This window comes from Apostichopus japonicus, chromosome 8, assembly GCF_037975245.1.
Source record: "Apostichopus japonicus isolate 1M-3 chromosome 8, ASM3797524v1, whole genome shotgun sequence".
In the NCBI taxonomy this organism is placed as follows: domain Eukaryota; kingdom Metazoa; phylum Echinodermata; class Holothuroidea; order Aspidochirotida; family Stichopodidae; genus Apostichopus; species Apostichopus japonicus.
The window spans coordinates 37,448,056-37,474,957 of record NC_092568.1 but is presented as its reverse complement, the minus strand read 5'-3'; the positions used below and the strand labels follow the sequence as shown (position 1 = coordinate 37,474,957).

The window sequence follows — 26,902 nt, the reverse complement described above, 5'->3', positions numbered from 1 at the left end:
GATGTAGCAGTCATAGTTATACCTAAGTAAAACAAGACTTCATATGCAGCTTTCAAATATCTCATAGGTTTCTTAACAACATTCAAGAGCAGAATGTCAAATTGACAAGAAAAGCCCCAAATGCTTCCACATTTTAGACTTACCCCTCATCCTTCTTCATCAGATCAAGTAACTCTGCCCTAGCTTGTCTTCCTCGACAATGGCTGCATGACCTCCTATCAGCAGTTACCATGGGAACAGGACTACTGTGTGCAACAAGGAGGAGTGCTGGGGTTCCATTTGCCATTCAGGTATTATGAATTCTATGGACAGTTTCAACATTTGTTTGGAGGGGGGAGGGAGGGGAGGAAGTTGGGGTTGGGAGAGGGAGGGGTTGGAAGGTTGTGAGAGAAAGGTGCACGAATAATTGACATAAACTAATATTAGTGTAATTTTCAGCTTATATTTAGAACGAAAGATTAATCAAATACTGGAGGAACTTAGTTACCATTTGTCCCCCCCCACCATCCCTTTACCTCCCCCTCACCTCCATCTACAGTCACAGATTAGAGTGAAGTTTGATATTTTGAGTTTGACCAGTACTAAATATTTTGTAACAGTTGAGTAACTTGAAATGTTCCAGTTTTCTGAAGCCCTCGCTTGTACCTTATGACCAATGGAGAGATCAGTCAACCATAAGAAAATACACTATAAGTATCCAATGGAAATTTCTTATGTCTGCATTCCTAACTTTTGTTTTCGATAATCACACATTTCAGGACAGTGATACTAGATATATATATATATATATATATACTTTTGTGTTTGCTTTTCAACAACAACTTGTTACAGTTACTGCTATTTGACACCAAGATAAAGTTAATAGTTCCAGGTTTCTGTAATAGTTCTTGCTCTAATAAGATAACATAGAACCTTGCTCTCTCTGCTCTCACAGGCTATCGTTGGTACAGAACCAGATGTTCTCGGAAAAACTAATCTCAAAGAAACAATGCGTTCACTAATTAAGCTGGTTGCTGCTGAGAGTAACAGCGAAACTGCCGAAAAGGTGAGTTGTTATGGAAATAATACTTTGTGTAAAAGTAAGACGTCTCGATCCTAGCAGGATCTTCTTCAAAGGCTTAATGATAAGTAACAATAACAGAAGGGACAAAAACATGCACAGAATACAGACAGGTTAATGATAAAGCTGTTGTATTTACATCTATTACAACGCTAAGATTTCTTTAATTCGACATAAACTTCTTACAATGCTGCAAAAACGTATTAAGAAGTCAGATTTAGGAACAGTGGCTCGCAAGGACTACAGTCGAATGAGCCCTTTTCTTCATTTTGAAGTCCAGAGGTCCTTGTTACATGATAATACTATTAGAACATAAACTTTCAAGAGATTAATTCTGAACTCTGCAGTTATTCATCTTTTCTCTAGGTCCATGCTCTTAACATCTTGAGGGCATTGTATCTGTTTCTCATTTTTTCAGTGATTCATCTTTCTCTAGGTCCATGCTCTTAACATCTTGATGGCATTGTATCTATTACTCATTTGTTTCATCTTTCTCTAGGTCCATGCTCTTAACATCTTGAGGGCATTGTATCTGTTTCTCATTTTTTCAGTGATTCATCTTTCTCTAGGTCCATGCTCTTAACATCTTGAGGGCATTGTATCTATTTCTCATTTGTTTCATCTTTCTCTAGGTCCATGCTCTTAACATCTTGAGGGCATTGTATCTGTTTCTCATTTTTTCAGTGATTCATCTTTCTCTAGGTCCATGCTCTTAACATCTTGAGGGCATTGTATCTATTTCTCCTTTGTTTCATCTTTCTCTAGGTCCATGCTCTTAACATCTTGAGGGCATTGTATCTGTTTCTCATTTTCTCAGTGATTCATCTTTCTCTAGGTCCATGCTCTTAACATCTTGAGGGCATTGTCTCTATAACTCATTTTTTTCATCTTTCTCTAGATCCATGCTCTTAACATCTTGAGGGCATTGTATCTATTTCTCATTTGTTTCATCTTTCTCTAGGTCCATGCTCTTAACATCTTGAGGGCATTGTATCTGTTTCTCATTTTTTCAGTGATTCATCTTTCTCTAGGTCCATGCTCTTAACATCTTGAGGGCATTGTCTCTATAACTCATTTGTTTCATCTTTCTCTAGGTCCATGCTCTTAACATCTTGAGGGCATTGTATCTATTTCTCATTTGTTTCATCTTTCTGTAGGTCCATGCTCTTAACATCTTGAGGGCATTGTATCTGTTTCTCATTTTTTCAGTGTTTCATCTTTCTCTAGGTCCATGCTCTTAACATCTTGAGGGCATTGTATCTATTTCTCCTTTGTTTCATCTTTCTCTAGGTCCATGCTCTTAACATCTTGAGGGCATTGTATCGTGACACTCGACTCGGAGAGGAAGTGTTCCAGTTTGTGGCTGAAGGTGTGGTAGCAGCAGTGGGGGGATTTGGATCTAAGCAGTGGGCGGTACGTCACCTCTCTTTATGCTAGATATGCTAGATACTTTATTATCGCAGCGAGGGGGATCTGACACTGAATGTGGCGGGCAGGGGTGGGTGGTTGGATGTTAGGGGTGGGGCTGTGTAGTGGGGGGAGTCATCAAGAAATGAAATTTGCAATAAGATTAACATGATAAGGTCTTGAAAAGAACTCATATCTTTTGTTATTTTTTCTTTATTCTGTTCTATGTCTCCAGTCTCTTTATCCATGAAATGTGATCAAAATATTTGGCCGATATTTCTAATAATAAGTTTAAAATACTAGCTGTATTTTTGTCAATTACTATTGATATTAATTTTATTTGTAATTTTGAGATGTGTTTCTTAATTTGTACATTCCTTGTCACTTTGTCATGATTTTATGCATCAAATTGACATAAATTTGCAATTTGATGCTATAGCAGAGGTTGCTTTGTTTTGTCTTTTGGTACTTCCAGCAGGGATTTTTAAACAGTATTTATTGAAAGGCCTTCAACAGAAGACAAGAGCAAAAATATGAAGGATTTTAAAATATTAATAATAAGAAACAGCTTTAAAGTGCAAATATGCAAGTTGAAAATATGAAACTTAGTAAACCAGAAAACAAATATTGAATATTTGATTTTTATCATCTTTATTGGTTGTTGATCACAGGTTAGAAACTCATCTACACTTCTCTTCAGTGCTCTGGTTACAAGGATATTTGGAGTCAATCGAGAAAAGGATGAACTGAGCAAGAAAAATTGGTAAAAATTGTCTTTTTACTTCGGTCTGTACGAATGTTAAACTCTTTGTAGTGTGAGTGTCAGCTCATGTAATGTTTGTAGTATTAATACCTGGATCATATGACATTAAGATGGGACTTCTGCCTTTCTTAAAAAGAACTTTGTGAGGTTTTTTATGTCAGAGATAAATGTGGTGACTTGGGTCAATGATTGACATGTTAATTTAATTCCTACAAAAGTTGGAACTGAATCCAATTCACAGTCAAAACAGAGTGAAAGATAAAGAAAATTAAAACAAATATTTTTGATCGGTGCACATCTATGACATCACACCTTCAAGTTCACTGTTGGTGCAAATGAATAGTCTTTACATATATCTGGAAACAGGCATTTAGGAAGTGCATGGAAAATTTTATCTTTTTTTTATTTACATGTCAAAAATAGATTTGTCTCTGAAATATTCCTTGAAGATATCACAGAGTATGGTAGATAGAGGTTTAATTAATTTAGGGAAGACTTTTTCAGTTTTAAGTATCAACTATTACTTACATTATTATACTTATTTTTCACAAGATATTTTTTTCACGATTCATGTTTCTTGTTTACTTTACAGTATGACCGGACGTGAATTCTTTTCCCGTTTCCCGTCGCTTCATGCATTTCTGATCAAACAGCTGCAGTCAAGCCTTGAGTCTAGGTACAGTCTGCCTCTGATCTGAATTATTCATTCATTTAATCCATTTTATGTTTTACTGAAAAATTATTGAAGGATCAGCAATATCGTAAATTGTTACATTAAACCATTCTTGTGAATGTGTAGAATGGTTCAACAAACAAAACAAAAAATAATAAAAATACTGTACAAATGGATGGATATCCACCAAATTATCACATACCGAGTGGGAGTGTACTGGGTCAGTTTGGTTGTTCAGGAATGTGAGGTCAAAGTTTTTTAAAATTAAACTGTATTCATTATTTGGAAGTGGGCAAATGGGTAATCACAAAGTCGTTCATAAGGGGCGACTGCGTTGTAGATAATTTTGCCTGTTCAAGGAATTTCAGTGGAAGCATAATTATGGCTCATGTCTCAGGCCACACTGATTCATGTGGGTGTTCCCCTCCCCCCATTCCCCTCTCAACTTAATACAAAAAAGGTAGTTATAAGCACAACTTTTAGTGTACACCAAACTATAAACTAAACTTGTAGCCTACAAATGCCTCAGAATGCAAAAATTTCAAGTAGCAATTTAATTTTTTTCATAGGGAACCCTCTTAGCTAAAATGGGATTCAGCTTCAAGGACCTCAGGACTACACCCTACCTCTTTTCGAATCCCCCATCAACTCCTGCTCGTGAATCTAAGGTCACACTTCAGTTTGAGGTCATTTTATATTTGAAAAGCCACAGATATTGATAGGTTTTCATGAAAGTTTGTTTAATAATCATGATTGTTGAAATAGTTATTCAGTTGATGTGTTTGGCAGTTGAAGGTCAATGATTACTAGAATTACTTCAGGTGATATTGAGAGGTCACTTGAGGTATAATGATTGGTGCTAAGGTTAGACCTGTAATGCAGTACAAAATTATATTCTTTTTCTTCAAACTATGCATTTATTAATTTAATGCTGATAGATCACTGTAGCAGATGAACTATTGATCAGTCTAGCATAATCAAACTGGAGTTGAGCAAGCAGCCAAGCTATCTAACAGGCAGCCCAGGGATGGATTGGCTTACAGGTATACCGGCTCTGAACTGATGCTATGCCAAGTCCAATGTGCTATGCCAAGTCCAATGTGCCAAAGTGCTGCCATCTTATTAGGCAGAAGGTATCATTTTCCTGTTGGTTGCAAAAGGTGCTAGTTTTGTCTGATGTGCCATATGCATCACTTGTTTCAAGCTCCCAGCACAGCCAGTTGCACCACTGAGCCTCTAGCAGTTTATGCACCAGTAGGACCCCCTCCCAAACTCTACTCTTCTCTTTTTCATTCATGGTAGATTTTATTTTTTATATATTTTTTGACAGTGAGGAGAGCAGTCTACTTCATCCCAGTTTATTTCCAACACTTATTATCCTCTCTCATCTTCATCCTTCCTACCAAGAGGTTGAAACAGCTTCTCTCAGCACAAAAGAGATGATACCACTTGTCATCAGGTAATGAAGAGATAATACTGCTTATTGTCCGGTAATTGTAGAGATGATACTATTTAGAAATGATGAGTATTAGGGCAAAAAGCACTGCAGGGATTCGGTTCTTGTACAGCTTGGTTAGAGAGTATATGGGGGCAGTATACACTAATGGTGCCTTTTATTAGTATAGCTGGAACTCTTTAGTCTGATAAGAATATTTGAGAGTATTTAGAACAAGCAATATTAACATAAACTGAATCATTAAATACCATGAAAAATTTGTTCAATTTGATGAAAAAATGCATTTGCATCATATATGTTCTGTAGAGATATCCTTTGAATTTATTTTATTCGAGAGTTTGACAAATGAAGCTACCCTCTATGTTTGTCCATTTTCTTTCCTTTTAATAGTTGTTCACAGTGTGCAGTTTACAAGACCAGGTGTATGGCTGCAAGAGCTCTGTCATCGCTGGTGTCACTCAATGATGTCAATTCAATGCTAGTCTCCTTAATCCAGTCACTTCCATCAACTCCTCAGGATTGTGTAAATCAAAACCAGTTACATGGAATTCTGCTAATGGTGAGTGTAACAGACAGAAAGACAACTATTTGTCTCAGCAGCCAGTGTTGGACATGAACACTTGGTTGTTAACTCGCTGTCTTCAAGACCTTAAATAACATCTACTGTTATTAATATTTATCGTTGTTGTTTTTGCTATGGTTGTTCAATATTCAGTAGTCTTATGCAATGTTGATTTCAGTTTTAATGTCAGTATTAACCACTGTCAGTACTTGCTTCTGAACTCAAGAAGTATTGGTCTTAATAAGAAATTTTCAAACCTGTCTAGCAAAACTTAAAGAGGGTTACAATTTTCGAACCCCAAAATATCTGGAATAGGGAAAACTGTGAGGGAATTAGGCATGTCGCATAGAAACAGTTTGCAAGAATTCACCATAAATTTGAATTAGTCATGATAGCTCTGTCTGAAAAGAATACAAATTATTGAATAAATCACTGATGATATAAGCTCCATTTTGCCAAACTTCAATTTAAACAACAATGTTTATTTGTCAACAGGTCAAGAATCTAATTGAAGCTCACGTTAAGAAAGCTGGAACAATTTCTGCAATTATCAACCAGTTTTTCAAAGATGTTTTGCCTCTACTAAAATCCTATTCTTGGATTTCTTCTTGGTAAGAACATTAGATAATCTTGTCTTAGTTTCACTTTTTCCCAGGGTTTTGTCACATTTATTTACTCTACAATCTCTTTAATCTGCAGAAAAGCTGTATTATTATTGTAATCATTTTGTGTGCAAAGTTGTTGCTAAGGGGAAGAATACCACATGTTTGCAAATAAAAAAAAGTATTTACATTTATATAATATTGATATCCCAGGTATCAGCTTAACCTCAAGCTTTCAATGAAGCTCACAACGTTTGTCGTAAACAAACTTTACATTTGTCATTCATTAACTTCACAAAATCTGAAGCAGAAAAAGCAACTCCCATGCTACAGATCTCACAGTGCTGACAAGTTAGAAAAATACAGTTTTTAGAATTTATCCTTAATTCACTGGTTGAAAATAGTTTATTCTGTGATTGAAAATCATTCAATCACATACAATCTCTAAAGCAAAGTCTGCCAGTGCTACAGTGTCAGCTTTATAATAAAAGAACTATAAATTACTTTTGATTTGACTTTTCTTCCTGCTTCAGTCAAAACAGATGTGCAACAACGAGGGCAGCCTTTATGCAAATTATCAATACAGTTTTGATAGATCAACAGTGGATCCTGTCTCTATCCGTGACAGATGGAATCGGTCGTTCTGTGACAGTTCTAACAAATAACTTTGTAGAGATCTTTATCCGTGATTGTTTAAAGTCATCTTGTGACCTTCAACCTGATTCTGTGGCATTAGCTAAAGAAGTAGCAACATTTCTGACCAGGTTTATTCAACTTCCTGAAGAACATGTCACAAACATATGTGATTCCATAAATACAATTCAAATCAAAGTAGACCCCCAATTTGATGGTCTGAAAGTATCCCGCAGTTGTCTTCTGATGAAACTACTTTGTTCACCTCTGTATGAGGTCAGATTGATTGGATTAAATTTCATTCTGGATGAAGGCACCAGTCTTCAACCTTTGACCTCAGAGGATAGAGGAGAACGTAAACCTGCCACTGGTCTCTGCAAGGCTCAAGAAACCGGTGATTCTTCTACAAGAGAAGAAATCCTTGTAAAGCTGGTTGCTATGGTAACTGGAAGTGAACATAATGTAGCATGTCTGGGAAAGGTAAGACATTTGTCATGTACATTCAGTATATGAGTACCAAGACAGTCTTTGATTCTCAAGTTGGACTTGAGTGTTATTTTGCAGGTACTCATTTGTACTCCTGAAAAGATAATTCTTTCTGTTTATTTTGTACTAGGTATGTTTATAACCTGATTTGAGTAGAACTAACACTTTGTTTACGGCTTGTGTAGTTTACACAATATCTATGAATGTGATGTATTTGTGTTATGAAGGATCAAACTTTGGAGTGGAAGGGACCACTTTTAATGGTAATCTAATAATACCTTTGCTCAGTACACCTGTTTTGCTTCAAGGTCACTTTGGGTAAAATAAAACATGCCAAATTCAAATGCTAAAAAAAAAAAGGGGGGGGGGGCATTGTGCATATCCAAATTGTACTTTTCAGTATGGTTGAAAATTTATACTGTTTGAAAAATCACAAATTTTAAAAGAAGGGTTTCTTATTAAGTTACAGAACTGGAGGTGATAGTGAACATTGTATTTCATTCTGTGCAATAAAGTGAGGCATGTTTTTTATTTAAGTCATGTTAGAACTCCTTTAATATAATTTTTGTTTCTGAAACAACTATTTTTACTCAATCAACACCCACAGGCCCTCCAAGTTTTGGCTGACCACTTTCCAATTCAAGAAGTGACTCGACACCTATCAACTAACTGTAACATGTCAAGGCTAGCATTTTTCAAGAATATGCTAGAGTTGGCAAATTGCCATTTTATCAGGTAAAAATTAACATTGTCACTATTTTTCAAACAAAAGTCATTTTTACAAAAAGGACTAAGTTGAGATGGGTCATAATGGTTGCATCTACACACAGTACATTGCAACTAATCCTCTAATGTTTTGAAAACTTTAATAGAAGTGAATATCAGTATTTACGTGTGATTTTAAGTAATATTGTATCAACTGCCTTGAACCACTGTAAGAAATCTTCGGTTAGTCAGCTTTTTTTTATAAAAATTACAGAAATAATATATACACCATATTCCTCTCATTCAGTACGCTGGTGGCACACTTGTAACTGTATGTTTGTAGATCTGATGTATGAAAAGTTTTGATAGATTTTAATTCTTTTAGTTGTAAAGCAATCTACACTGGATTTAGCAGCATTGTATGTGGGCATTGGATTGAAGAATTCCTGTTTCTTTTAACACTTTTTCTGTAGAAAAAGGAGGACATTTATTTTGCCTTCAAACAGTTCAAGGGGGGGGGGGGTCATGTCTGCATCATCCCTCAGTTAACCTGGGAAGGTATAATTTCCAGCATCTGGTCTGGCTATCCATTTTTAAACTAAACTGTTTAGAGACATTCTTATGTACTCCATTTTGCCTTGTCGTTTATGTACCATAGTCTAGATTGTTGTGTTAAGTCAATTTGTAAACAGCAGAGACAGCTGTCAATGAATGCTGAAACTGAACTCTTAGAAAGGGTATATCTACTTTCTGTTACTGGGATGGTTTGGAAACTGATTTTTTGAAGTTTATTTTTACAGTGATGATATCTGCAGTCCAATCATCTCCATAACAGGAAATCTTCTGTTGGAATCAGGAGCAGAGGTATTGTTTAAGTCTTTATCTCTTCAGATCTACATTACTTTGGAACAATACAATGTTGACAGGATGTCATATATTAAGCTAGTGTCAACACAATACCTATCAGAACCATATTTGGCCAATTCTGTCCGTCTATTTTTTTTTATCCTCAAACTCCAAATTATTTTGGTTTGCCTGTCACACTTCTCTTGATTTCCTTTATCTCTTATTTTTTTTGCATCAAGAGATATTTGCCATACTCAGCTATTGTGTTTTAAACAGAAGTTTGCAAACAGAAATAGCATTCCTCCTCAATACTGATTCCCTGTTGTTAAGATTGGATTAATACTGACACACCCAAAATGGACAAAATTCAGCAGTAGCTCATGCACACATGTAAAGACAATGAATGAATGTGAAGTATTAATATTTTTTTTCGAGGTAGATGGTATTTGCCTGGCATGTTTGTTTCAGAGTCACCTTAAACATAATAGGAGTTGATGTAATACATGGCAATAACAGGATGAGGTTTTTTGAAGTTATTATTACCTTTTCCTTTCTGCATATTCACTTTGTTGATTGAGCCTTTCTCATATGACTACATCTGATCAACATTAATGAACATTTTGGGGGGGGGGGGAGGTGGGGAGGGGATGCTACCTTGGGTCAAGTAGAGGGCCAAAGAAAATATGGCTGGGCCCAGGATGTCAGATCAAGAATAATGCATTCTCACTTTCATAATAAACTTAAGGAAAAAAGAAGTGCAAAATGGGTGCCCTTTGGCGTAATTGTCCCTTGGTCCAGAACTTGCTCTTGATGCTTGTGCTCCATACAGATCATTGAGAGATTCAGTAATTTCATAGATTTGATATATAGATACGAATGAACCACCTGCTATTAATCATTATATGTTACACTTACAGGGAACCTGGGATATGCTTGCTGAATGGACCGAGTTTGTGGAAAGTTCATACACAGAAGAATCATCTACAGAGCTTAGCATATCTGTATCTGCTGCCCTCAGTGATGTCATGCTTGCTACATGTAAAAGTAAAGACAAGATTCCAGGTATGGTGCACGTGTGGTAGTAATATTTGAAGGAAAAAAAAAATAGGTTTGAGTCAACTCAAGTTATGAGCAAGGGCGGCGGAACCGGGGGGGCACAGGGGGCACGTGCCCCCCCACTTTTCCTCAGATTAAAAATGTGCCCTTTTTCTACATACAAATTTCTAAATAAAAAAAGAGTTTACAAAGCGAAACCCACGTCGAATCAAATATTTCGGGAAGTTTTAAATGTTTACTACCACAGGCGTAGGAGCCCAATTTGATTTGGGGGGGCTGTAACGACTTGCCCGAAAATAATAACCAAAATTTTTCGCGCGCTACGCCCGCGTTCAACATCTTAATGTGCATATCATATAGGCATGCGTTGGTTATTACATCGCATGCCAATAACATACAATCATTTGCCGTGTTATAACCCTTCCAAATTGGTTAGAATTATTGGCAAAGTCGTTACAATAATAATCATCATAATAATATCGGTTTAACCATTGAAAAACACATAGAAAATTACTTTTCTTTCAGTATTTTCACATATTTCATTTGCTTTCATGCATGTATCGATCGCGTGTGCAGGGACTTGGACTTTATAATCATTTCACCTCATTTTGTCTTTTTCCTTCTTTCCCAATTTGCACATTAGATACTGCAGTGCTAGTATGCATTGTTTCCTTGAGGGGGGGGGGGTGGCATTGATGGAGTGATGTGTATACGCAAATAAGATAATACAATAAGAGTTATGAAGGGTACTAAATATCAGGCTGCATCAGTCCAATCGAATTTCTGCAAAGTGCCCTTCGACGTTGGTGCCCCCCCAGATTAAAAGTGCTTCCGCCGCCCTTGGTTATGAGACTGTGGGATTGACAAACACATATTGAGGTGTTTCCAGGTAGTGGGTCTTCAAAGAGTTTCAAGGTTTACAGACAGTGAATGTTATTTTCTGAAGCACAAATTCATCTCCCATGGACTTAAGTTTTTGCTTTGTGGAAAGGGGTTCCTTAACCAATTGTTTGTTTGGCTTAAGCAATGTGCATCACTCAATTTCCACTGACTAAATTCAGATGTCATTTTTAATTTTCTCAGTCGATTTTAATATCCGTTTGTGGAATCTACTGCTTCATCTCTTACTCCGAGATGAGTTGCTGGTCCAACAGGTAGCAGTCAGGGGTCTGCAGAAGATTGCAAGGCACACAGGACTTGTCACCGAAGGTAAAAACAAATGTCACATTTTATAATATTGGATTGGGTTACAAACTTTAGTATGTTAAGAAACTTCATTCCATTGATCAAGGACAAATAGGGCAGCATTGTTAATCAGTAAAAAGGCACAAATTTTCAATGTACCTTTTGATTGGTTTTGATTGCTTTTGTACTACGTTTTGATCATATCTACTTTTTCAAACCTTGTTGAAAATTGATCAGAAGCAGTCTATAAAATTTGAAAGTGACAGGTCTTTAAATGTCTTTCCCTTTTTTTTTCAGGGCAAGATGAATACAATCCCATGATGCATTGCTACCTTGTCATAGAACTAGCAGTTCGTCTCTTTATTGCTGTCTTCCTAGAAGTAGATACCCAAGCCTGTCTAGCTCAACTTTGTCGTTGGGCCTGTGGAGATGTTCTATCTAAATCACCAGGCGATGATGAAAACAAAGTGAGAAATTTCAACAACAATTTTATTTTTTTAAATCTTTTATCACTGTAAAAAAAATCTTCACCCTTCTTATATTCGTGGCAAATTGACAGTCATTCATGTATGTATGTGAACCCGAATGTCCCTTTGTAATGTTTACACCTCCCTCCCCCCTCCCCCACTAATGACCCAGTAGCAAGCCAGTGTTCTCTCTCAGTAGTCTTGGATTGAATGCACTCTTTACCACAATGTCAACTGCAACAACAAACATCCAACCACTTAGTGGTAGAGGATGTAAAAGATGTCACCTAACAATGTTGACTGACATACCAGGGTTCAGAAGTTGCTTTGATTTTGTGGTATTCTTTATTCTGTCAAAATAAACAACTTATAAGTGGATCAATAGGGTTGCTGGAAAGGAGGATTGCTATGGAGTAATGAATCATGAAGCTTAACTTTTGCCAGGTTTCAGACAGTTTTGGGACTTTTAATGTTACAGTAATCTCACATTTGTAAAATTAGGAAGTTGAAACCTTGGAAATTTGGCTACAGCCATGAAAGGTCATCACTGTTGGACTCAAAATTTCAGCATACTAGGAATATACTCTATTTTCTAGGATGGTTTGATACTTCAAATCATATCCCAGACACGCAGGTGGGTTGTAATGTCACTGACGATACCATGGCTCCAGGAGGGAATCTATTCTGCGAGAGGCGGGGGTTGGCAGGAGATGTAAAGTATATGTATAAGTTTGAGTGAGCTGTTTAGACTAGATATTTGTGGCCAATACTGATGTTATTTGGGAGAGTAATATAATCATTCTCACATTTGATCTTCTACTCCTCATCAGATGGAATCAACTAAATTCTTTGAAAGAGGAGAGACCTCATCTGGATCAGATGACATCCTCATAGCCAGAGCTGCATTGGTGGGTTTGGAGTCCATTGCAGCAGCGTGCAAGTCATATGATCAGTCAGGTGATGAGTCAGGTGCACACTCAGCCCGACAGACTGAATCTACAGAATCAACTTCCCATCTTATACGTCTAAGAATTAACATTGCTAGCAACATTACAGATGTGAAACAGATAGCTGTTCAATTATTCCAGGACGTTTGTTCCAAAGTTGAAGCTAGCTTACAAGATCAACCGCCCTTCACGATGGAGAACGCTCTTCTAAATGTAGACCAATTTGAAGTCAGCTGTCTACATTTCAACAGGTTTTTAAAATGCATTCAATCCTTGGCAAGCTTATGCGAATTCCCAAAATTACAGCCCAACACAGAAGAAGCAAGAAAAATCAAGGAATCACTGAAACGAATAGAAGGAAAAATTGTAACAAAAGTATATTAAATTCCACAGTTTCTCTACAGGGCAAGATGTGCAATAACTTAACAAGAACAGATCGTAAAGTAAAACAGGTACAAACATGAGGAGGTGTCAGATCTATATACACAACTTGTGATCTGACCACTTGAATATATGAACTCTATAACATTAATATCACTGATTAATTTCTTGAAACTTTTCTACTTAGAAATTTGAAGAAAAAAAAAAAAATTGAATCATGAATGAGTTTTTATAACATCTCCCTTTAAACTCCATATCTTGCTCTTTTTATGTTTTACCGTTTTTTAAATTCATAGCTTTGACTCCGGAATGACCCAAGGGAAGTCAATGTTTGTTAGTAATCATTACTTTTCCCCGTCAAAGCTACCGAAATTATTTACGATAAAGAAAAAAAAGATTATTCTGAATACATCAAGCGTCATCCATCATCATTTGCAAAATAAATGTAAAACTTTCTCGTCTTCTCCAAGATTTGTTCTATTGTGTTTTCCAGCCACCCATTAAGAAGAGGGGGTGTTCCTAAAACAAAGCACGTGGTCTTTGTCTCCTCTGATGAAACAATAAACATCACATAGAATCCAATAATCTCTTCAGTCTTGTACAATATATTTACAATGAACTACAAACCATCTGTGTTCTCTTATGAGAGAGTGATGATTTAAAGAGTTTTTAAACAAAGTTGATTATCATTTACAGTTTCTTGCTCACAGTCATCTTGGCTCCCTAAATATAATAATACTCCAATTTAAAAGCTAAAAACTTAAATAGTTGGTAGTGGAACAGATATATAGAAATACGGCCTACATGTCATATGTATTTGATTATTACATATCAACACTTATTTCTGCTTGGAATTTTTTCTTTGGTGATCCATACCTATGACAGTGAACTATAAGCATTTAGACGACATATTAGTCTTGCAAATCCTTTTTGAATACGACAAATGTTTCTTAAATTGTTTTATTGAAGCCAAGAAAGATAAAGATATTGGCTGAGTTGTTGCATTCCTACTTTGAAACAGCTGGTACACTTAGTTTCAGCCTTATTTTCTTCTCCTCAGTTACAGAGTTTGATGTACCAGGAGGGGGGGGGGAGATGGTATTGAGGGTGGATCAAGTTGTTTGTTTTTGTTCCCAGACTCTAACCTGGGGACTTTTATTAAATAGTATATTTCTTTACATGTAAACACATCAGTACGATGTATATAGTCTGTTGCATTAAGTATTGTTACAGCTGTTTACTAACTTGTCCCACTAAGCCGGAGCCAACAACACTTTCATAGCTGATGCACAAAGACAGCCCTAATTTTGCATTTTAAAAATCGTACTGAAGTTGTCTTTGTTTGACTATTGATTTACCTGTCAGTTACACAATTTGGAAAACAAGGATTTGAACAAAGATTTGTATATTAATTCCACTATATAGCATCACCATCCACTATTTAGCAGGTATGGATCAACAGAAGTGGGCTTGTACAAATGTTGCCCGCCCCTCTTGTCAACCCAACACAAAACATAAAAGTAGTCATTAGCACTAGCTTGCATGTAAACTTAATTATGAACCTAATTTTCATCATAAATATGCCTCAGAATACACCATTTGTCAAATATTTTAATTTAGTTTGTTGTTGACGAAGGACACCCAGATCCTCCTACAAGGTTGTCTGCCTCTACGACCACACACCGTTTTATGGACTATTGAGAGTGTTATTTCACTATTTGATCATCACTGTGATTGGTTGCAATTGCCAACCAAACCTAAAATTACAAACAACTTAGTGCATGTCCCATTCTTTCACTGGTGGCCAGCTCTCATACTGCAGGGCTATTAAACCAGAGAGATACCCCTCCCAGTGGTTACTTGCCTGTAAATACATTACATAGGGTAGCACAAGATTAGTTTGCAAGCTAACCCTGGCTGAAGTTCATACTGTATATACCTATGCCAACCTCTGACCTCCACCTAAACAGCAAGGAGGTTCTACTACATATAGGGAAGTAAAATTAGCATAAGTTTCACATCTTCATTGAGACCTGACCTTCTGAAATTTCATAGGGTCTGATTTCTGCAAACCTTAAATAAGCTTTCACCTATACCAAGCAATTTTACTTATCATTTGGGTAATCAACCATGCATATATCATCTTGTTTGAAGGTAAAGTTCTCAAGATAAAGTACTTTTGATATTTTGACATTTGGACCTATGTTGACCCAAGAGGACCTTTGACCTCCACCAAAATCAGTAAGGTTCTTGTTCCCATAGGGGAGCCACATACCAAATATGAGAACCTATCGTTTCCTACCTGGACATACCATGTTTACAAGGAATTCAAGTTTTGGCCCCTGGTGGCCTTAAATGAACTCTGACCTGCACCATATTGTGTAAAACTTAAACCACATAAGGCTCTCCAACCATGTATATTTAAGCTCCTTTGTTGTTCAGGTTCTGGAGGTACAGCATGTTTGAGATTATCACATTTTGCTACATGTTGACCCGGAATGACCTTTGACCTCCACCCCTAAAAAATAGCATTCTTGTACTAATTATAGGGAAGCCACATATGAGAACTGCAGGTTTCATATTGCAGATATCATGTTTACAAGGATTTCAAGGTTTGCCCCCCCTGGTGAGCTTAAGTGAACTCTGACCTACACCAAATTGTTGTACGAAAACTACATAATGCTATCCTACCATGCATATATGAGCTCCTTTGATGTTCAGATTCTAGAGATAGAGCTTCTTTGAGATTTTCACCTCCACCCAAAACAATACGATTCTTGTACTGATTATGGGGAAGCCACATGCCACATATTAGAACTGCAGGGGTTACCTATCTTGAGATATCATGTTTACAATCTAGGGCGTCACATACAACATAAATGAATAGGTTACTTGCCTGCCAAAGGCAAGTAACCACACAGGCTAAAAGGCACTTTCTTATGAATCTTACACACTTGTTACACCGAAATAGTCTTACACCAATGGTCAAATTCTTGAAAGGCTTCTACATAAATAGAGGGTGCCAATCAGAAATCACAACAGATTTATTGGAGCACTGTTCGTGTTGAGTTGATGTGCCACAGCATTCTAAAATTCCACAATATGCAATTTGTGACTGATTTGGTTTCAAATAACAATTTCTGCTTTACTTTCTGCATACAATTCATATTTATATGAAAAAGCATCTTAGTTATGAATTTTCTTAGAAAATAATAATAGAATCATTAATTATGTGATAATTATCATTAAAGGAGACACATACACATTTCACAAACCTTTCATCTCTAAGCTTATGTGATTGAGACCAATTTGAAGAGCAACTTCCCGAAACTAAGAAAAGATTTTTGCCGAGTTGGGAAATATCCTAGTTTAAAAGTCGTGTCTTTAGGGCTTTCATTTTGTAAATCATTAGTTCACTGGTTCAATATTTTAGATTCAGCATTTGCAAAACCCATCTCCACTATAGAAAATCCATATTGTAATAAATAAATAAAGCAAACATAACAAGCACATTGTGACTTGTTCAAGCCTTCAGCCTTGTCCATGAAGGAACATGAAACCTGTTATGTCTCCTGAATTGAGAAAAGGTTTCTCTTAGCTCTCTGGAAGTTGTCCATCACTTGTATCTCTATCAAATATTCTAAGTTTACTTTTTAATTACAAATTTATGATTGAAAAATCTTGGATGGTAGTTAAGTCTCATTACATGCAACCTGCTGCTGAGAAATACTTTGTGAGTCGACAAAGTGTATTAAATAAATGAGATCACTTCTTAATTCGATGATGAAACTAACACAACAAATAGCAAATAATTCATTCACCCTTTTCGATTTCCTTTCCAATAAAACTTTTTCATTCGACAATTTTTTTCTTTCATTAATCAAGGTGATTTCAACTCAAGATGCAAGCTAGTTTTTTTCTAATTGCAGTGAGACATAGAATATCAATATACCTTCAGCTAACCATAGTGTATTCTGTCTTGTGACCAAATGGGTAAAAGAAGCTATTGTTTCATCTAGATAGGCTCATATTTTACTTAAAAGCAAAACCAAATTTGATCCTTCCAGAACTCAGGTGAAATTGAAAACGTTCATGATATGTTTAACCTCTGTTCATTCACATCAGCTCTGAGGAGTATTGTGAAGACAGAGCAGGTTCTGTGTACTTTAGGGTTAAGTCACAATGATTCATGCATCCCTTTTGCTCCCTAGCCCAAATTCCCCCTCCCCCCAGGCCCCTCAACCATATCTTTCCTAATTGAAATGACAAAGTTTAGACACTGTAGCATTAGAAAGAAAGCTGTTACTTTGCTAATCCAAGCATATGTTCCATTTCCTGCATTTTCTCACTTTCTGAGGGTAGCAACATACACTGTATAACCACACTGACAGCATATAAGCACATGTCAGATATATGGATGGTTAGGTCCATATCCTCACAACCAAGGGTTTTGTATAATTACTGATATTGTGTTCCAATAACTATGTATATCTCCATCTAACAGTTACAGCATAAATTACCATAAGAGTCAATTACAATTTTCCCATTACGAATCTCTGTTTGAAGTCCCCATGTTGCATTGGGTTCTAAAACTTTCTGTAACTTTTACCCGGCCATGACAATACATAAACACAGATAACAAGATACCCATCAAGCACTCCTCAATCGTTTTAACGTACATGGTTACATGACATTACGTGTATCTTTAGTAGCAAGGTTAATACTAACCAGGTAAGTTATATACGGAAAACTTTATCATCTCAAAATTTGAAACGAAGGAAAATGAAAAGTTACCGAATATTTTACGAGAAACGAAGATACTTTTAGTCTGTCATGCCTGCATGACATAACGCTTATATATGCCAAATTTCATCTTTCATCATAATTTCAAGTACAAGAAATTAATTTCCATTATTTTGTTTCAACCTCTTCAGTGGAAACTATAGTTGCACCAACTATTCAGTGTTCTTTTACAGTCACGGTGTAAATATATTTGTTTCAACTTAAAGGACTTATGTTTCACTTCTACAATCACTGACATAATTTCTTTAAATTTATTTATGTAATAATTCATACGCTCTCCTTAAAGCCTTGTTTTGCATTCAATCTCAACGGTCTAAACAATCTCTTGTTTTTGGTACTGTTGTGTACATGTAGTTAATAATCACAAAGTTAAGATAACGCACTATTTTTTTCTTCTTACTCAACCTTGGTGAATGAGGCAATATCTTGATATAGAAAAAAATTAATATATTTGTTATAATTGTGTGATTATTTACTACACCATAATACCAAACAAGTTTGAGATGGAGTTAAGCATCGATTTAGTTTGCATTTAGGATGGAATGCATACCAAGGCTATAAGGAACACATTACGAAAGCAAAGCTCAAAAGGTTTAACATGGCTTGTATCCAACAAAGTCGCCTTCATGGAATCTTAGACCATCAATCTTTTCATTTCAGTGTGTTGGGCTCTGAGACAGGTACAGTGCATTGTGGGAATACATCGATGAATTAAATTTTTTACAAAGTTTCCTGTAGCTTGTACACAAGAAACATATCTTTACCAACATTTGAGACGGTTACCCATAAAAAATAAAAAAGTGAAATTATCTTGGAATAAAAAATATCATCCTTTGAAGCTTGCTCGACTTTGAAAAAGTTGTAATATCAGCAAATCGACAACAGAATACTAACTGGGAAAGGTAGGAAACAAATTTACAAAGAACAAAGAAAACAACTGGCCTATTTTTATCATGTTCTAACAAATAACTTACGACTTATTAATAAAGAAAGAAGAAAAAAACTACTTGTTTCCAAATTCCTTTATATTTACTAAATTTGAGAAAAAAACCTACAGAAATATATAATACTTAAGCCCCAAAATATGGCAAGAGTGACATTATTTCCTCAAAATAAAGCAACCTTGCTGGCAGCTGGCTAAAACACACTGCGGAAGGATTTCCTTGTTATCAACCGTTTACATGATTAACTTCCTTAGGGTGCTTAAAAGGTATTGTCAACGCACAAAATAGTCAAACACAAAAGCACAAATGTTTGTTTAAATATAAAAAATCAACTATTCCTTTACCCAGGAAGGGGTAGATTCCGCCTATCTCTGTTACCCCCCCCCCAATGAAAAGCTGGTGACTCTAGGGGTGCTTGTGTGTGAGGAGGGGTGTACGACCTCCCTCCCCCACTTCCCAACCCCTCACAAAAACTTCAAAGTAGTTATTTGCACAACCATGAAGGTAGACCACTTTCATAGCCTCAATTTGCCTCACCAATGCACAATTTTACATCTCAAATTTTAATTGAGGAAGGTGGGAGGATGATCTCACACCCCTAACAGGGAAATAGCTACAACCACAGGGCCACAAACCTGCCCCCCCCCTTTAAAAACCATTTTACTGATAACAGTTTACACAAACATCTGGAGTTTATATTTAGTCATAAAACCACAAACAAAAGACTGCAGTGACTCTAACATGATCTGCAATTCAACCACAATGAATACTTGAACTCCTCACTTGTACAAAAAGTGGAAAAAATGGGGGGAAAACTTTTACTAACAAGATAAGATAAGAAGATAAGATAAGATTAACTCATTATAAAAGGTACTTTTTAGAGACTAAATAAGCACCGTTTCTTCATGTTTTTTCCCCCCTTTTAATCTGCACATTGGGAAAGAATCCTGCACAATGCCATGAACCCATCAACATAAATGTGACATACTCTAATTTACTTTAAAAAACAAACAAACATAAAGGTGAATAGAAAAAACTTAGTACAAAAGTGAACATACATTTTTTGTAGTAGAACAAAGTGGCATGAAGCAGGATATTAATTGTAAAATGCAGTCAGTAGTTTCACAACGTGGGAAGTTTTTCAGTTTGCCAGTGAATCATTTTGGTGCAGATTTTTGTAATAACAGAGTAGTCCAAGGGCGACGCTATTAAAAACCTGCCTGTTCTACCATTAAATGGATCTGGTTTGAGATACCCCAGCATTAACTTACTAATAACTTTAGTTAGAATAGCTCAGATAACTTTCAGATCACTGGTTTGATAAAATTAGGGATACTGTGCAACTATTTTCTCATATCGTGGTTATTCCTGACTTGCAACGATGCTTACAAAGTCGCAACATTTTTTTTTTTCAAACTATAAGTGATACTGTACACGCAAGGGTTAATAAAAAAATGCGATAAGAGCAAAAGACGATTGAACGCTCAAGCTTGCCTCACCGCAGATACATTGTTACTTACAGATACACGACTTAACAAGTTAACGATTCGCACCCTGTGACGCCGAGGAGGTTGGAACTGCCGGGCGAAGATTGTCTAATCCGCAGATGGCCTCTAGCATTCTTATCTTGCCTAAGATCACTTGGATCGCTTGGCCACTGAAATACTGCTTATCTAAAAGAAACTGTAACATTTCTCCATCTCTCTGGGTGTTCAGCATGTTCAGTTCCATTATGTTCAATTCATCCACAGTTCTTGAGTGCTCGGCCTGGCCGGCCAACAACGGCGCTATCTTGTACAACAGTTTGACCGCCGCTTTCTCAAAGCTTACCAGAGCCCTCTTCTTCTTCTTCCTCATGTTCTCTCTCTGTCTTCGCAGCACCCTCTGTCTCTCCGCTCTCTCCACCTGCTCCTCGCTGAAGAGCCTCTGCAGCTTCTCCCACGTGGTGTTTACGTTTGTCATCATCGTGATCACGCCATCGTAGAGTTTATTGGTCTCCTCGAAGATCTGTTCCAAGAACTTCAACTCGCTGACACAGGGCTGCAGCCTTGCCTCTCCAGCCTCGGTGTAGATTGCTGCGCCCTTTCGTCTTAAAACCTCGATCCTGAAATCGGCTATCCTGGAAGCGATGTCTTCCAACACCTTTGACGTTGCCTCGCACCTCCGGACGTCTTCGCCTCTCGGGTGATCGGGCATCTTGGAGAAGCGAGTGCAATTCTGTGCAAAGCCACTGCTCGGCTTGTACAGGGTGTTATTGACACGCGTGGCAACGTCTACGTAGGCCTGGTAGAAGTCCCATCGCCACTTCTGCTGCTCCGTTAAGTAACTCAGAAACGCCCGCTTTGATGGAAACAAGAATTGCTTCAAGGGAAACAGCTCGGTGGCTACGGCGTTGTTGAACTCGTGCCGCTTGCTGGTGGGACACTTGTGAACGAAGTCCTCTATCGTCATTTCGTCGCTCCTGGCGAGGTGCGATGCCTCGTCTTTGACCGTACTCGTAGAACTCTTATGAAGAAACAGGCCACAGTTAGGAGATAGGTTCAAGCTAGGGTTATGACTACGGCCTAATTTCTTGTCTATACCGGCGGTGCTCTTTTCACGTTCGACGTCTCTATTGTCCTTGGTCTCCTCCGTAGAAACCTCTTGCTTGACGGTGTACTCTGGTGTACTCTGGCTATTGTTAGAACTTTGTAAACTTTTGGTAAAGTCAATGTGACCTGGAGAAGACCTCACGTCTTGGCCTGTTTGATTTGAACTCTCCCTTTTGGGAGCCTCCGCAACGGCAGGCTTCCTCAATTCATTACAAGATTTCCCTGAATGAAATGGCTGCTCAGTTTTGCTCTCAAGGTTATCCAGCTTGATTTTCTTTAAGGGTCTCTGGTTGTCTCCAGCTTCCCTGTCAAGAGGGAGCCGCAGGGGCATGGGTTTAAACATATCACACTCGTCATGATTAACGCATCCCAGACACTTCCTGACTTCCTGCTCGTTACTATGGCTACTAGTTAAGGCTGGCAAGAATTGTTGAAAGTTTTCGGTGACTTCTCTGGGAAAACTCGGAGTGTAATATAGGCCATAAGGAGGATCTGGTGTTGGGAAATGTTTCTCTTGAGCAAATGTGAGATGATTGTTTCTGTAATCTAACGAAGGAATAGCAGTAGCATGCTCAATTTGATGAAAACTGCTGTGAGGTACAAGTGCTGGATGGTTGGATGGAAACTCCATTATAGAGAAACTGCACAGCCTTACTCCATGTAGGTAAGTCTGTTCATGTCATATGACAATCTGTAAAAGAAAAAGAATGCAAAATAGTTTAAAAAAATGTAAAAAAAAATGAAACATGACACTATGCAGTCAGTATTGTAATCTGATAATTTCCATTCTCCAATATGACAGTTGACTGGTGAGATTGGTAACTTCTGAAGTAACATAAACAGTGATCTTTCTTCTTTTGTTGTTGAGAGGTCAGGGTATAATTGAGTGGTCAAATTTTGGCGAGATTGGCAACTTCTGAAGTAACATTTATCAGTGATCTTTCTTCTTTTTTGTGTGTTCAAATTATGTATATTTCTTTCTGTGTACCACAGGAACATTAGTATTTTATAGGGGAACAAATTCAAGGCCTTCAAAGGTACTACACAATACATCTTTGGACTTGCTTAGCAATTTGACCATTTTGCGATTTGATACCGGACTTATTCCCTGGATGGAACCAATTTATTACTTTTGACAATGTTTCATGTTCGTGTACATCAATACGTCGCACAAGCCACATCTGGCAAAAGAAAAAGAACATTTTTGCAGAAACAAAAATATAGAAAGAGAAGTTTGTACTTGTAACAACTTCCACATTTTTGATATAGACTTATTCAGAACAATAACTTTCATTTGTCATCTTCTTCTCATGACTTGGACATGAGTCATGAATGAGACAAAAATGACTTGAATGGACTCAAGTCAATACTGAAAATGTCCTGACTTGGCCCAAGTCGGGCCACTCAAAATGACTTAGATCCTAGCGTATGTTCACTTGACTCCAGTCAAGGCGAGGGCTTGAGTTGAGGCCAGTGAGTAAAGCAAATGAGAGGGCTCTTGGAAGTAACAATGTAATTCAGTGCCATTACATACCCAATACCACAATATAATAATTACTCTAGGGATTACAAGTTTAGCACATTTTCTAAAACTAAGCAAATGGAGGCAATACTACTAGTAATGAGTAATGACAAATAGTTACCTGGTAAATTCAGTAAAAGTTATTGATTATTGAACTATAAATTTGATGGGATTCTGAAACTCTATAAAATTTGTTTGACAGCAGGCCTCGACAAATACTGTACGGTTGCCAACTTGCAATTGGCGAGTTGAAGTTTGGCTTTGGTGAACAGAAAATGCACTTGGCTTGACATGTTGGCGAGTGACTCATGGGCTAGTGAAAACCCAATAATACCAAGATTACCACTGAAAACATTTCACAGTATGATAAAAGCAGCAAGTTTAAGTTGTAAACTGACTATTCCAACAACAAATCTCTTTGGGAATTAACTTTTAAAGTGGTTTGCTATTTGTAAGTGCAATAATTTACAGGAATTTTTCTTGTGCAGAGGTTGTAAACAAGCGTCAACAGAGCATTTTGAAAACCTGCGAGGAAAACAATACTACTTAAAATCTAATGTTGCACTTTCAAAACGGGAATGGATTGAGCTTATGAAGATTAAAAGTTTTTATTAACATATGGTGTTAATCTATTCATTTCTAGGCCATTTAAAATAAGTCTGTTGAACATCACTGATATACCATGTCGGCTAGTTTACAGAGCTGTGTGGAAGTTACCTTACTGCGTGGAACTTGATCAACGTACTTAACCAATTTAAGTGCTGGGGATTCTAAACGATCGCATTTAGGGATGATCGCGATTATTGCAATCCTAGACAAAAGGAAACGTGTGATAACTGCAATTATTGCATTCCTTGCAGCTGTGAAGTAAGGTTACTTCCACACAGTACTGTATGTTCAGACAATCCCCCATAACTTCAGTAGAGTATAACACTAGTGGCCCTAGTAGTATGCTTACAATGAACACATTTTGTAACTAGGCAGTGGCATTCTTACTGATGTTCTTTGGAAATGGGTTGAAACAAAATAGGTACATATAGTGATTGTGTGTCATGTTTTACATTGTCCATTGCTTTCTTTCGGTAGAAGTATATATTTCTCACTGAACAGGAAGCCAAAAACTGAAAATATATTTAATTTTGGCTATCTCAATTGGTACAGATGCCATATAGGCAATTTTGTTTATAACTTTTGACTTTTATAATCACAAAGGCAATATGCACTTTCAAAGCTAGTCACTGTATTAGAAATTGCTTGCTACAAATAGCAAACTCAAAATAGCAAAAAAACTAGGAAATAGTTGGCTAGCCTACATTCTTCTACATGAGAAAATACTTATTATGTATAGAAATTGGAGACCCTGAATGGCCCCACTATATATGACGGTGCTTCTGCAGGAACTGCCTTGCTTCATCCAATTTTCAACAACATAATCATAGGCCTTTGTCAAAACTGAATTTAGCTAACACAGTGCAAAGGTTTGGTGTGGTAAGCAGTAAGAATTGCCAGTTAAACATCGTCTAGTGTGCTTCAATTTATCCTTCCTTGCTACTTAGTACTTGTTAGGTAGACCAAATCACATTAATTTTACATAAATTGCAGTTTCTTTTAATTAGCACAAATTTGGCCATAGCAGGCCTAGCCTAGGTCTACTTAGGCCTATGCTATTATTACTAGCTACTAATTACATTGTGTAAACTTAGGGCTATGCCTAGCCTAGGTCAGTAGGCCTAGGCCTATGTCTATGATTATGAACGGTGAATAGCCTAGCCTAGCCTTCGTAAGACCCATTGGTAAACGTCAAACAGGGAGTGAAGGACAGTTGGTGGAGAAAATCTTCAAAGCCATACGGTTTTCAGGTGGATTTTTCACTTGCAGTAGTATCCAACCAGAAGTTCTGTCGATTATTCTGCGTTATAATTGCGTTTGACTGTTTCACAGAAATTCGGGCCCCCTGCAGTCAAGTTTGTCATACGGCTTACAATACATTACAATATTCTGTACGACTTCAAGTGATAGGTCAAATGTAATGTAAATCTTGAAATTTTACATGATTTCCTAATACCTATCATGTTAATGGTATCATCTGTATTCAGCATATTACAAAACTGATAAAGTGAAAATAAATATTTCGAAAGATCTACTAATGTGTTATAATTAAAATCATACGATAACTTTTTTTGAAAGAAAACTGCACTTAATGTTGTGATTATCGAGAATATTTTGAGTCACCATGATTTCTACATTTTGTTCATAGGTTTAACAGTATATTACCATTGTTTTGAATATTTTAGCGCCATCTATTTCATGAAGTGTGTCGACAACACTAACGTTTGGTCTGGTGTACAGGTTTTGGCAGCCCCTCTGGATGGTTTTGAAGGTCCACGCGACAAAACCAACGTTAGTTTCTTGTAGCAACCAACCCCCTACCCCTCCCCTCCTTTTTGGCCGTCTAGCGGCCATTTAAATACCGAGGGAGCAAAGTGGAAGGGTCTCTGGGCAAGGCGGGGATTGAAAGATTGAGGGATTTCGCAGAGAAGACTATGCTGGCCATAAAATTTTAAAGGTACGTGTAGTCTATGTCCTAGTGGGAATTGCCAAATCTCAGATAATTTAAAGCCCACTGAGTTGCAGGAAGATGCATCAAGAGTTAAATGTGACTTCAGCTCTATAGAGTGCAAAGAAACTACAAACTGAATTCAAATTGCATATTGGAATTAGTCATAATATGCCATGGACTTATTTTCTTATTAATGAGTTGGGGGAGGGTGACGGGTTGGTAGGGGGGGGGGGGAATATGCATTTGATGTTACCTTGCAATCAAGTGTTTCCTTGTGTGAAGTGAGCAGTTTCCTTTCAAAATCTTTTCGATTCAGTGTTCATTCGTGCATGAACACAGATGGTGAAGCGATGTGTGGTGGCAATGGCCAAAAATGATCATTGTTACCGGTTAGGTAGGGATTTTTGATTTGGTATTTCATGGGATGCGATACGATGTGATGGAATGTGGGCTGGGTCAGGCTTGGATCAGATAAGATGGGCTTGTATGGGATGTGCTGGGATGGGATGGGCTTGGACGGGATATGATAGGCTGTGATATCAGGGGCGTATCCAGGACTTTCTGACCCGGGGGGCGCCAATTACTATCTAAGCGGAGCGCCACCATCGGTTGGCGTGCAGCGTACAAGAAAATGTTCTGGTTTTGATACCCCCTAGATCACCGGAAATGGCACTTCTCAGGCTTAAAAATGAGCAACCAGATGTACACTTTTGCCTGAGAACCAAGTATTTCCCAATAGTTTTTTTTATTTTTTATCCAGGCCTTTTTGAAGATTGTCACCAGTCACAAATCATGTTCGACCTCATCGCATGTCCTGTGGATCATTGCTTGTGTAGGTGATTCTACGTCGCGGCCCACAATACCTGTCAGCCCCACTTTTCAAGGTTTTCCCCATCTACATAAGACATTTCGTTGTTTACATTAGCATCCCGCGGTATACTGCGCAACTTTCACGGATCGTAAGGTACACGATGGCATACGATGTAATAACCGATGCTGGCTTATATGATATTGACAGTAACATGTTGAACGCGCGCGGAGCGCGCGCAAATTTTTGGTTATTTTTTTCGGGCAAGTCGTTACAGCCCCAAATCAAATTGGGCTCCTACGCCCATGACTTCACACATAGACAGTTTTGAGGCTGTTCATCTTGGAACACCATTTTCATGCTCATTGATATAAGGTGATATCTGCTGTTTGCTTTACAAATTCGAGCAGGCGCATAGCGAGGAGTTTGCCAAGTGAGGGGCGAA

General features: G+C 37.4%; 2 protein-coding genes across 3 annotated transcripts in view; one reads left to right on the top strand and one right to left on the bottom strand.

Moving 5' to 3' along the window:
• The window catches only part of LOC139971855 (tRNA (32-2'-O)-methyltransferase regulator THADA-like), a 38,363-nt gene extending 24,679 nt beyond the window's left edge, over positions 1-13,684 (top strand). For both annotated transcript variants that reach the window (XM_071978628.1, XM_071978629.1), the window contains exons 23-37: positions 164-290; positions 935-1,045; positions 2,351-2,473; positions 3,139-3,230; positions 3,823-3,906; positions 5,234-5,362; positions 5,750-5,918; positions 6,417-6,532; positions 7,057-7,636; positions 8,250-8,377; positions 9,148-9,211; positions 10,111-10,255; positions 11,333-11,458; positions 11,732-11,901; positions 12,732-13,684. In XM_071978628.1, coding sequence (XP_071834729.1) covers positions 164-290; positions 935-1,045; positions 2,351-2,473; positions 3,139-3,230; positions 3,823-3,906; positions 5,234-5,362; positions 5,750-5,918; positions 6,417-6,532; positions 7,057-7,636; positions 8,250-8,377; positions 9,148-9,211; positions 10,111-10,255; positions 11,333-11,458; positions 11,732-11,901; positions 12,732-13,232 — 2,665 coding nt within the window. In that variant the 3' untranslated portion in view covers positions 13,233-13,684. The remainder of the gene's footprint in view (positions 1-163; positions 291-934; positions 1,046-2,350; positions 2,474-3,138; positions 3,231-3,822; positions 3,907-5,233; positions 5,363-5,749; positions 5,919-6,416; positions 6,533-7,056; positions 7,637-8,249; positions 8,378-9,147; positions 9,212-10,110; positions 10,256-11,332; positions 11,459-11,731; positions 11,902-12,731) is intronic.
• A 3,195-nt stretch (positions 13,685-16,879) lies between these two features.
• Positions 16,880-25,112, bottom strand: LOC139971870 (uncharacterized). The gene is made up of 2 exons (XM_071978658.1): positions 24,940-25,112; positions 16,880-22,258 (listed from the first exon to the last, which is right to left on the bottom strand). The coding sequence occupies exon 2, from the start codon at positions 22,196-22,198 to the stop codon at positions 20,516-20,518; it is 1,683 nt and encodes a 560-aa protein (XP_071834759.1). The 5' UTR covers positions 22,199-22,258; positions 24,940-25,112; the 3' UTR covers positions 16,880-20,515.
• Between the last annotated feature and the right edge of the window lie 1,790 nt (positions 25,113-26,902).